The following is a 12340-nucleotide window of genomic DNA, read 5'->3' on the forward strand; positions in this document are numbered from 1 at the left end:
AAGGTTTAGCCAAAAATATTCTTGCCTCTGGATTCTTTGGGCTGTCCCAATCCTACCAGCCAACTTTTGGCAAAACTATTTTCCCCACGTCATCAGGGTGTGTCTCTGGGACCCAACCTGTGCAACACCGGTGATGCAGGACATTTACATTTGCATAGACACTCACCATTTCTCCTGGTTCCACCTAATAACACAACAAGCCAAAAGAAGAATTAATTCCCATCCCTTAAGCTATACAGCTAGGACTTAGAATAATGGCACCAGGTACCTACTGTGAACATTTAGAATGAACGTAAACACCGAGACATAAACTCTTTCAATATTTTATGATCTAATGTTTACCGAAACAGAATCAAGGAATACACTTAAATAGCTGTGAACACAATGGCAATAAAAGGTTAAGTGAGTACATTTAAAAAAAAAAAATGTCTGATTTACTAATAAAAACACTGTATAGCCAAATAAATAAAATAAAAATATAACTCAGTGCAAATGACGACGTGAAGTAGAGACGAAGCAAAGCAATGGATTTGGCAAATTATAATCCTAACTGAGTAAAACCATTGGCAATGAAAACATACAGATAAACTGGCAGCTTAAGCTCAAAGTCGTTTGTTTCTTCTGCTTGCTATACAGAAGTTTATTCAGCAATTTTTTCATTGTTATCAGCTAATAAATATTAATGTTATAACTAAGCTAATAACAGTTTTTGACAGGCAATATCTTGCAGACATTGATTAAAAGTAAGAGCTTAGTTTAAATGTATTCTGCACAAAGATGGCAAGGAAAAATAGAGTCAACATGTTTCCTCTGGTTAATCTAATTTTCCAGATTTGATGGCCAGTTTGTTTCAATCCAGCCACAAAATAAGAGAACACACACACACACACACACACACACACACACACACACACACGCGCAGATTATAAAGGAAATAAGAGTAATGAGAGTCATGTTACCCGTTTCCATCAGCATCAGAAAAGTGGTGAATACCATACCAATTGGTAGAGCACAGATTCTTTAGCGTAACAGTTGAAGTTAAACATTATTTAAATTCATTCTCTCAGCCTCTTTAAAAAAAAAAAAAAAAAAAAAAAAAAAAAAAAAAAGAGAATGAGTCTTTTTCCCCCCACTTTCAGTGAACATACTACAGCTAATTGTTTCTGTAATAAGCATCCTTCCTTTCCTTGATGCAATATTAGCCACACTCTGGTTTACTCCCCTCATTCAGCATTCAGTTTCAGTACTTTTGCTTCCAATAGATTTAAATGCAACTAACTGCTCATATCTCATTATTGGCAGTCTGGGACAAAGATCCAGTAATATAATGAAAACAAAAGAGAAACAAAAAGCATTACAATGTATGGGAATAAAAGCATACATGCATCAGCATTGGCTAAACATCACTATAACAGACGGTATCCAAAGAGATAAATGTTTTTTTATTGTCAGCCTGAAATATAGGATCAGGGACTTAAAATGGAAGATGAAAAAGCCACAGCAGCAGCAGCCTGAAACCTAACAGCATACTTGTATGCACATACTGTAAACACAACAGAAGCTGTTCTGATTCACAACAGGTTTATCCTGAGATGGACTTCATGTGTTATGCATGTCAGTGTTTGGATAGTGTAGGAAAATCCAGTGTTTCCCACACTGGATAAGGAGTGTTTGTGTTGACCTTTCGCTACAACTATCTGACATTCTCACCCACTTCAGGAAGTCATTTTAATCAGCAGTAATCCTCTTTTTAACGTCATTTCATCTGAGGAAAAACAATGTGTGAACCAGCAGTTCTATCTAAAACACTTTTTCTTATCAAAACCATACAGCATCCAACTACATTAACCCTAAAAGGACCTTAGAGTGTAAATCGTTACTTTAAGTTAGTCAGTGCACCTACAGAGCAATATCACCAATCAACCAACTACACAACAGAGAAATAGCCTTAAAATTCAAACTACAACCCTCAATCTGACTCCTTCCCAGTCATCGGATCAAACTCATGACCAAGATATGTTGGCATCATTTTTGGCAATACTGTTGGACAATTTCACTAATAAATATAAATAATGATGATGGTAATCCTTGTCCATCAATGCTGCTTTTAAATATCAATAACTATCCTGGCTATTACCATCACCTTCTGCCTGGACAGAACAATCACATCCTTGTGGACCTTTTCTGGCCTCTTAGAAACTACAATGGCTGAGCTCCTGTCTCACAGGGGCTGCTGCGACTCTGCTCTGGTTTATCCTCGGCCACCTCTTCCTGAACAATTTCTTCTTCTTCTTCTTCTTTCTCTTCCTCCTTCTGCTGCAGCTGATCCTGCTCCTCTAATGGGCACTCGCTGTCTACTTCTTTAGTGATTCCTTCACAATCTCCCATCTCCTTCTCATCTGAGGAGAAAACATGCAAGGAAGAAAGGTATATAACCACGAAGCAAAAAGATAACAGAAGGGAGGCGTGAGAAAGAGCAAGCTTTGGGGTAACGTGAAGAGTTTGCAGTACAACGAATGATTGGTTTCTTGGATCAAGTGGTAAAGGAAATTAGCAGCATTCCTGTTGTTAAGGTTAACATTCTGTAAGCTTACAAGAGTTTACAAGAGTTCTACAAACAGATTTTGGAAGTAGCAAGCAATGTAAGGAGCTTTACTAACACACCCAGAAACCTCTCCTCTTCCATAAATTAAAGGGCCAGGAAGATCAACATCAGAGGCTATGGTATACGAATCTACATCTCAAGTACATGTTATTACATTTTAGGGATGAAAATGAAAAATGCTGTGATGTATAATGATTCATTTAGTGATGGGCAAATCCACTTGAGTTCTAGAAAAAAAGAAGAAGAAAGAAATCTGATGGTGTAAATTCTGTCAATTACACAGAAATGTATTGTAGAACTAGACTGTGGCAAAAGGAAGATTTGATTCCTGTTTGTGGAGGATTTATAGTTCATGTGGAGATTGGCAATGATTACATGATACAGCACATCTCCTGACATAAGTGCAGAGTAAATAAATTTAGGTCACATTTTCCAATGGGGTGACTGAAAGCACCTACCAGTCCTTGGATATTTGAGCAATTTAAAATTGCCCCAAAAATGTATATTAATGTTATTCGAGCTGAATGGGAATTAAATCAGGAACAATGGCATGGGGTTTTTTTTTTCGATCATTTTCACGTTTCTACATGGACTCCAAAGCAAAAATTACTTAGTTAAGAAGAAGGTCTAAATATTTTACACACTCAATGAATACCAAACCTGGGTCAAATAAGTCAGATCAAAGTCATGTTGTTTAAATGTATAATCTATAAGGATAATTTCAGCTCAAGAAGGATAATTTCAGCTCAAGAAATACAGGATCAGTGGATCAGCAGAAGCATAAAAATGTCACATTATATTTTTTATTTATCTATTTATTTTGTTTTGCAGTCTGGCTTTAAAATTTCTTTAAGGCAGGATAAAATCCATTTATGACTCTTATCGGGCCCAGGTCTGGTGACATCCATCACCAGCTAACACCCATCATTGCTTTAGTCTGATTACTGGTAGCAGTTTGGGATTGGCTGCATTCTACAGTGTTATGAATTCTACAGCAAAGAAAGATGGACCCATCTGGCGATAATCAAATCAGTTCAAATTATGCCAGTTCGCACAGCGCAGGGAGAGAAGGGGCAGGGAAACCTGGACTCCGCAGAGGTCGAGTCTCTGGTCTCTGTTGGATCTTGAAACTGTGGACCAAATTCCACGGAGCTGGAGCTTTTGCTAGAAGCAAAATCATACCATTAAACCCACCGATCACAGGAAATGTACTGTGAAACTTGCACGAATGCAGCTTTTGATCAACTGTTGACTGAAATACATGCTGAACTGCTTCTGCTTCTACTTGGTGCAGAGAAGTTTCTTGCCCAACTACCTCATGAACAGAAACTGCAAAACATGTAGCCTAGAAATTCTGTTCAATTAGTTCGACTGTGCAGTTTCATGAGCACTGAGCAAGAAAGCGGTTACAGGAAACTCATTCCATCTTGCTCATTGGAATTATATTTCTTGATTTTACAATCACGGTGTATTCCCCTTAAATAAAAAGTGGTGACAATCGAAGTGTGCCCGTGTGCTGCCTCATCTGACTTGTTGCTCACTAAAAAGCTTTAAAAAGGATTAAGGTTGAAAAAAATCAAAGATAAAAAAAATGAAGAAGGTCAACCGGCACATTGCAGCGAAGCATTTAAAACAGGTGTTAGGACATGGAAGAAATAGCCAAGATGTACAGGAGAGTCTAAGTGTAAGACTGCATACGGGGTGCCATTTGTACCAAAATTATTGACACTGTGTAGTTAGGAGTGTGTGTTCTCTCTGTCATGTCATTCATTGCCCCACCAGAAAAGGTGGAACATCTCCTATCTATACTTTTGTTAAAAAAAGTTCGATTAAGTCTTGTTCAGTTGGACTGTGGCCTTGTATTAAAACTTTAAATGGTTAAAAATCTGACACTGACTTTGCTCAATGCTCTAGAAAAAAAAACTCATTGAAATTTGAGATCAGGATCACAAATTACAATTCAGTGTCAAAGAAAATGCAACAAATCCAAACTATAACACAAATGTGTGGTTGTCAAAATCATGTTGTCACCAACTACAGTTCAACAACATTCACAGCTAAACACACTTTTGGCATAAATGGAACCTCATAACTGTGTGCCCATTCTCTTAGATTTAAATACAAACCAACCTATGGTTACATTCAGACTAAATTTTCTTTTTTTTTTTTAAACTTAGGTATTCATTAAAAACAAACAAACAATGATTTCTGTTCTGATAAGTGAACTAGAACAGTCTTGGCACTGGTCATAACATTTAGTTTTTGCTTGGTTAGAGTTTAGCATGTTAGGTGAGAGCGACACAACTGTGTCATTTGTGTGATGAGTGTTCCGGTACCTCCAGAAGGTGGCGCGCTCTCCTCTGTATCTGTCCCAGAACGTGGTGATGGCCCAGGTGAACGTGACTCAGCCCGCAGCCTCTTTTCAAAGTTGAACTCTGGAAGTCGGGGGGCCTGAGGACGAGTCTTCCTGGCTGGATTCATAAAGTAGCAATACGCGCAACGAAATGCTGCAGGGAGGAGGAGAGAGAAAGGAAAACACACACAAAAAAGAATTGGCGATTAGATTGCTTAAATTCTGTACACATATCCGTGAATGTCCAGATTTTCATCAATTTGTGGACTGTACCATTTACGTGTTGTACATATAAAGATGGTTTCAGAACCATGAAAACCTATTTATCATGGAAACACTTTATCCAGGAATCTGAGCTTTCAGTGAGCTGTTGAGAAGTCAAGACAGTTTTATTGTTTACATTGCTAATCTTCCAATCACTTCTGTCTTACCTAAAAAACATCTTCAAAAATGCAGTAGTGCATTTCTGAGCTTACCTAGATATTCAAACTCTTCTTTCAGAGCCATGCCATTATGAGAAAAACACTGCTGGCAGATCAGCGCGTATCTATAAGAAACAAGACAGGACAGAGAAAAATATAGAGGCAAAGAGAATAATGATCGCTGCATTCCAGGAGCTATTCAATGAAAAAAAATACACCTCAAAAACCTGCCTCATCTTTTTCAGTTCATGATTTCCCATGATGTTTTTTCTCCAAATGGTATAACTCCAACAGACAAACATAGTGAATACTATAAGTGCAGCTGAAGAGCAAACAGGTGTGAGTTCATTATAAACTATTTCAGGCGGGATAACTTCCCACAGCACTCTATCTGGAGAAGCAGCTAACCTGGCATGCACCACCTGGTTTTATTTATGTTTTATAGTTTCTGTTGTAACTACATTTTTTAAAAACACATTTACCATACAAATAATAGATAAAATGAGCAGCCTAGCTTTTCACCCTTGTGTAATTTTTTGCTATGGTGTTCATTTCCATGCAGATCATTCAGGTACAAGCTGCAGAGCTCAAAGAATAATGTAATGTTGCCTTTACCATGAGTGAATGCATTTATTTTGATTCTATATTATAGTACAGTTCAATACATGGCAGTGTTGGGCTGACATTGACTGCCCAACACTTCCTGTAGAGCCTAATCCATCAGTTTGAAATAAGACAATTCTACAAAGGGCTGTAAATTCAAAAAAGGATCGTCACCTGTTCTGTGGTCCATCCCCTACCAGATACTCAATGACTCTGTCCAGAGCTCCCCTGTCTTTGGGCAAGATGGGTCTAGCTAACGGAGGACCTGGAGGGTGCATACCTGTAAATAAGTCCACACATGGAAATTAATACAGACTCACATTACAAATACACTGTTTTGTAAGTTTAAAAAAACAGATTGGGTTAAAAACAAAAAAACAAAAAAAAACAGATTGTGGGCTTTTTGCCAGCCTCAAAACAATATAAACGGTATAAACACTAAGAGTGGTGATGTCCAAATTACTACCTTGAAAAGTTAGGAGAAATCAGGCACTGCAGAAGTTCTTGTTTGCCATGCATAGATGCCTGATTTCAAGCTAAGATGCTCTTAAAGACATTACCTAGCATTGGGGAGGAGGGAGTCCTCGGTACTGCGCCCTGTAGGACCGAAGCAGACAGAGCAGATCTGTCTGGTGGACCTCCTGGAGCTGAGAGAGGAACACGTTCTGTTGGAAGAGCGACACAAGAGATGGACACAAACTGGCATCTAAGAGAACTAAGTCAAAGGCAGCTGGCATTGCTGTTTACTACAGCTGCCTTTGACTTAGTTCTGTGCCTTTGACCTAAACCTTCATATAGATTTTGATGCTGAATATTCTTTTTACATGCATCACAAATGGGCACGGCATGAGATTTAAGAAATATTAGGATCGTTTATTATACTTAAAGTGTCTCATTTTGTCTGCTTACCCACAGGTGTGCCTGCTGGTCCCAGCAAGGGACGTGCTCCCGGTGGAGGAGTCATGACCATTGCATGCGGGGTGCCCATTGGCATCGGTCTCATTACCACCCCTCTCTGCCGAATCTCTGCCCAGGGGGAAGAAATTAATTGAAGCATTTGGTCCTTTCCAAACATAGGATTTGTTTATGCCATCACAGAAATCTCTCTCTCTCTTTTGAAGAGCTCCACTCTTCTGATCAGAAACTTTCCAAGTAAATCTAAGTAACACTGTACAGAATTATGGGGTACCTTGTCCTGGCCTGGGAGTCATCGGAGAACGCACTGGAGTTGACTCAAGTTCCTGCAGCAAAACAAAGCGGAGCAATGTGAAACAAAATAAAAATACAATACAAAAATAAACAGATAAAATAAACATCAAGTGAAAAGCTCTCACAGCTTTCTTCTTAGCCTCAGGATCAAAACGTTCCAGGATGAGCTTGGCATTTTTGTACGTTTCTGTCTCCATCACCTCCTCAAGCTGGAAAGACAAAAAAAGGGAAATCTAAGCTATAACATCCAGGCTCAACAGGATAAGAAATGTTGAAGTAACTCGAGGAATAAAAAAAAATACTGATGGGGCCAGTGATACCCCTCAGCCTCCTAGTAAATACACTTATGGTATCAATTTCAAAACACTATGTTGCTTTGTTCTCGAGTTATTGCATTCACAAGATTTTCAGAAAACTTGAGCTTGAGGCTGAAGTCACTGAGATTCAAATTCATCTGAGATTTTAGCAGATATTAAGCCTTAGGGGTAAAAAAAAAAAAAGGCCAGAATGATTTTCTTCTTGAAGATGCTTTCTGCTTCTCAAGGCGTGAAACTAAATAACATACAAAATAAAAGAACAGACCCAGCTCTGATACCACAGAGGGTTCGGAGATTGAGTGGAAATTTTAATCTGACATACCACTGCAATCCTGAAGAGAAATAAAAAATAACTAAAAAAACAAACAGACAAAACTGGGGGAAAACTTACAATTTTTCAATCACAGTTAAATAAAATAATAAAACTGGACGTGTAACACACAATTTTTCAGATCCAAATAACGAGATCTGACCAATCAGACCACTGTATTTGGCAATAAGCAGACTGTAGCTCAAAATACAAACCTGTAATGAATATACAAATTATAAAATAACTATTTTATCTAAGACACGCGGCTAAAAGCTGCTTCAGGTCCATCGGCTCTCTCAAATTATCTCTCTGCCTCTTCAGTCCTAACTCTGCCATCAACAAAAACAGGCCGCGAAAGCGACTGTGATACAGCTTCAACTCCTGGATTAAAAAATGAAATTCCCTCTGCTGCTGCCTTCTTATGAGAATTGAGAGTTGAACCCAAAATCTGTTTATTCCTTTTCTTCTTTAGAAGCATCAGGACCAGCTCATCGTCACTTAATACTAACTGTATTTTTTTCACAGTGCATATTTTGAGGACGAATTTCCAGCAAAAGCGCAATGCATTCATATGTGTTACACTACAAGTTCAAATGTGAAAAGTTTGTAATTTCAAACTGTTATTTTGCAGTGCATTCAGTGTGTAATGGCCTTTACAGTGAAAGACTGAATACTTACAATCTTTTTTTTGGCAGCCTTTAAATCTTCGAGTTTTTCACCTAAAAAGAAGAATGAATAACTTTAGTCAACTGGCATCATTTCCAATAAGCTCCTTTTTCCATCGACCCATGCTGTGGAAATAAAACACAGTTTAAATTATTATATGCTCAATTTGTGATTCTGCTAGTATCTTAACATATCTCAGGAACAAATTATGCTACTTTGTCTTTGTAGCATAAGCAGTATGTACTGTCAACAATAAGAGTGTGACTCGAGTCGCAAAGTTAGGTTGTAAGAAAACACATTTGTAAGCAAGGACAATCAAAATGAAATGCTTCAAATCATATAGTCAACAACCATTACTCCTCAAGCCATTTTTCAATAGGCCACTGCTCAGCAGGCCACTTTGCCTGAGCCTCCTTGTGCTCAACTATGAGTATGACCTAATTAATTATAGAAGGAGGCACAGCGCGAGCAGTAGGTAGACAGATTTGATCCAACCGAATTGTATCTTATGCGAGACAACTTCTAGCTTAATAGAAGCCTGAAAATAATATATGTGCTTTTGAGTTTAATGGACAGACAAGCAAAGGAAGACTGATAGATCACTTACTGTTTCTCTCAGTGCGTTTGGAGAAGAGAAAAATCAATAACTTTCTGATGAACCACACCCTGTTGAAGAGCCAGAAAGAAATGCAGAGAGAAGAATATTGTCTTCATCATCTTCGTCACATTCAGAAACCCTTTTCTCTCCTCACAACTTATGGAAAATAATAAGACCTAATATGAAGTGTATTTTTTACTTTGACACATTGAAAGTTATCTGTACCAGATAAAAACAAAGACAACGCTGTGAATTATTGTGAAAAGCAACAATGGCACTCACAGCACAGGGTATATGAAGAAAGGCAGGGCCATGGCTATTCTCTGCAACCAATGCTCGGGGAGGTAAAGACAGTAGACGATCAGGGAGATCAACAGGTAAAGGGCAGATGAGTAAAGTAGTAAACGGCCAACCCATAGCTGCAGACAGATACATACAAATATATCAACGAGAAAAAGAAAGGACAGCTCAAGAATACAACTATAGATCTTTAATGTTTTGCTGACATTACCTTTTGCAGACGCTGGTTTTTAGTTTTAAACTCTTCCAGCTCTTTAATCTCCTACAAGAGAAACATGGTAAAGATTATGTATACACTAAAAGAACTACTATGGAATGTACTCAGGTTTGTAGTTGTATTTGTTGTATGTTGGTGTTTCCAGGTGGCATACTACATCATATTTTTAGTAAACCTAAAATGGAATTGAAACATTGTGCAAATCCATAAAATCAGGTAAAAAATATACACAGTCAGTACCTTGTCCAGGTTCTCCAGCTGTTCAACTGTTGTTAGCTTTGCCTGGATTGCAGATAAAAGTCAGAAAATCACCATTAGCGTAATCAACTGATTTGCCAATAAAGACTCAATTTTGATTTATCAAGAGTTCATCTACAGAGGGGTCTGCAAAAAAAGCGAGATTAATGGTTTTATCATGCTATTTTGAGCTTTGAGTTTTCTGTCTCACAATAGTGTCTCTTGTTTTGCTAAATCACTGTAGCAACTTATGCTTAACACATAACCTGACTGGAGCCAGGTTATAGGTTATGACTAGAACAACATGTTTTAAGAGCAATGTAGATTTTCTGCTTGGGTAATATGGTTTATATGTAAAGCAGAACCCAGAAAGCCCACTTAAAAAAGTTGATAAGTCCCATTGTGATATCCCTTACCTTTGACTGTGGTTTTAGGTTTTGAGAAGCCAGCAAAAAAATCCCGGCTTTGCTAAACTTCCTTCATAGTATACCCTTCTGATTAACTAAATATTTTAGTCAAAGGAAACTTAAAGCAAATGGGATGTTTGATTTTCTGAGTGAGAAAAACAATCAATACCTTCATTGTTGCAAAGTCTCTCATGCTGCCTGTCTGCTCCTCTTTCTTTCCCTTTGACTTGGTTAGTATGTCTAAATATAGTGTATGAATTCACCTAGCTTGGGTGCTAAGCTCAATCTGTTCATAGTTATCAAACTGTCTCACAGTAGAGTCACACAAGGCAAAACTTTACTGAGAATCAGCATCCAGAGTTAGCATTTTATTTAATTATTCAAGGCTTGTGAAGTAAAAATAACGAGTTTGGCAAATATTAAAAAAAATAAATAAATTAAAAAAAATAAATAAATAAATAAATATATATATATATATATATATATATATATATATATATATATATATATATATATATATATATATATATATATATATATATATATGTATATGTATGTATGTGTTAAGTAATGAGTCAGTTAAGTTATTTTGAATGTAAGGAGTATGACTAGTGAGCTAAAAAAAAATCTTTTAAACCATATTTTGGACAAAGTTGACAAGCTTTTTAAGTGTTTTTTGGGTTTTTTTGTGGATTGGGGTTAGACATTTGACTGGAAATTCAGTGCATGTGGTTCATTTCAAAATAATCACTTGGATTCAATCCAATACAATCAACTTTTTAAATGCCAGTCACTCTGTGATTTATCATAACCAAGAAAATTTCTCATCATGTTTTTATTCAAAATGCAGTTTTCATTTTGAATTTTTCTCTGTTTCATTTTCTTGTATTCAAACATGTTTTCTGTCAGTCACTTACCTTCCATCGAGATATTAGGGCCCCCATGTTTTTGAAACTACACAAGTCTCTGCTTTGATTTCTTTGGTTCACTAAGAAACACACAAACAACACGTTACAGGTAAACAAAGCACACGGTCTTTGCTGCAAAAGTTACACAACTTTTGATATTAAACTCCACGTTTGAGCCTGACCTAGACATTTATGCACTTACATCATAACAGTATTTAGGAAGCTGCCTACAAAATCACAGACAATGGCAACTCTTGTTGCAATGGATCTACGAACATAATCTCTCCCTATGGCTCCTTATACATGCAACAAGGTGGCTAAATATATCACTTTTCACTTTCTTATTTAAATTTTCAGAATCTCACTGGTTAAATGCAATGCATAGCAGTTGATTCAAGTTCCATCCTCTTCACTTTAAAATGGCCAGACCCTATAATGAGATGAGTCTAGCCGCGGCTAATGTCACCGCTGTCATTCCAGCTACAAATATTTCTGAAACTGGAAACAGTTTGTAGTTTCCAAACATGCACAGCAACATGAATAAAGCCCCAACTGTGCTGTATTTCCGCTGAGTACCTAGCTTGCTAGCTGACCTAGCTTTAAGAGTTGGGAGTCAAGTCCCTGGGCGGTCACAAGACATAACCGCTAATGATGCTGCCAAGATTTATAACTGGTATTTCCTAGCTATTTAAAGAAGATATTTCCTATTGACAGCAGCAGCAAACAATGATATAACTTGCTGTATTCCTGCTAACGTAAGGTAGTTATGGCTAGTATTAGCTGCTCATTTTACACTGCTGCAAATCAGCCACGGTAACCTAAATACTCAGAAGAAAGAAGAGCCTTAGAAAACTAAGCTTTAGCATGACCACTACTTTTTGGGGCATATACAGAACTCTGATCAAGAAAGTACGTAAACTGATGTACTAAGCTAGCTTCTATAATAACAACATACTGGTGCCGACATCAGCAGCAGGCACGCTGTGATAATAATATTCATCTTTACGTGGTCTTTTCAAATTAATACGTATTCGCAGAGGAAACTTACATTTACTCGATGTCTGGGTGTTTCTGTTCACTGACCATTCAGTAAAGTTCACGCAGAAACAAGAACATCTTGTCTGCTAATGATACCTAAACTGACATTTCAACTGCCAACCAGAAAGAGCGTTTGGCGCGGTGTTGAGA

The 12340-nt window shown here is 37.5% G+C and overlaps 1 protein-coding gene across 4 annotated transcripts; it reads right to left on the reverse strand.

Moving 5' to 3' along the window:
• Positions 1-309: 309 nt before the first annotated feature.
• lnpk (lunapark, ER junction formation factor) lies at positions 310-12340 on the reverse strand. 4 transcript variants are annotated; one of them, XM_086258855.1, is made up of 16 exons: positions 12201-12340; positions 11162-11232; positions 9841-9882; positions 9595-9645; positions 9366-9502; positions 9093-9151; positions 8498-8538; positions 7318-7401; positions 7173-7224; positions 6893-7009; positions 6544-6630; positions 6158-6263; positions 5435-5505; positions 4942-5112; positions 3689-3769; positions 310-2399 (listed from the first exon to the last, which is right to left on the reverse strand). In XM_086258855.1, exons 2-16 carry the CDS (start codon positions 11186-11188, stop codon positions 2200-2202), a joined length of 1326 nt encoding a protein of 441 aa, XP_086114981.1. In that variant the 5' UTR covers positions 11189-11232; positions 12201-12340; the 3' UTR covers positions 310-2199. The 4 variants fall into 4 exon arrangements, with proteins under 4 accessions (XP_086114981.1, XP_086114979.1, XP_086114983.1 ...); XM_086258853.1 differs by having other exon boundaries at positions 6544-6648; XM_086258857.1 differs by lacking the exon at positions 3689-3769.

The sequence above is a fragment of the Aulonocara sp. 'chitande type north' Nkhata Bay genome, linkage group LG13 (assembly GCF_057382095.1).
Source record: "Aulonocara sp. 'chitande type north' Nkhata Bay isolate Kocher_YH1m ecotype deep benthic linkage group LG13, A_spYH_male_GT1.1, whole genome shotgun sequence".
Lineage (NCBI taxonomy): Eukaryota > Metazoa > Chordata > Actinopteri > Cichliformes > Cichlidae > Aulonocara > Aulonocara sp. 'chitande type north' Nkhata Bay.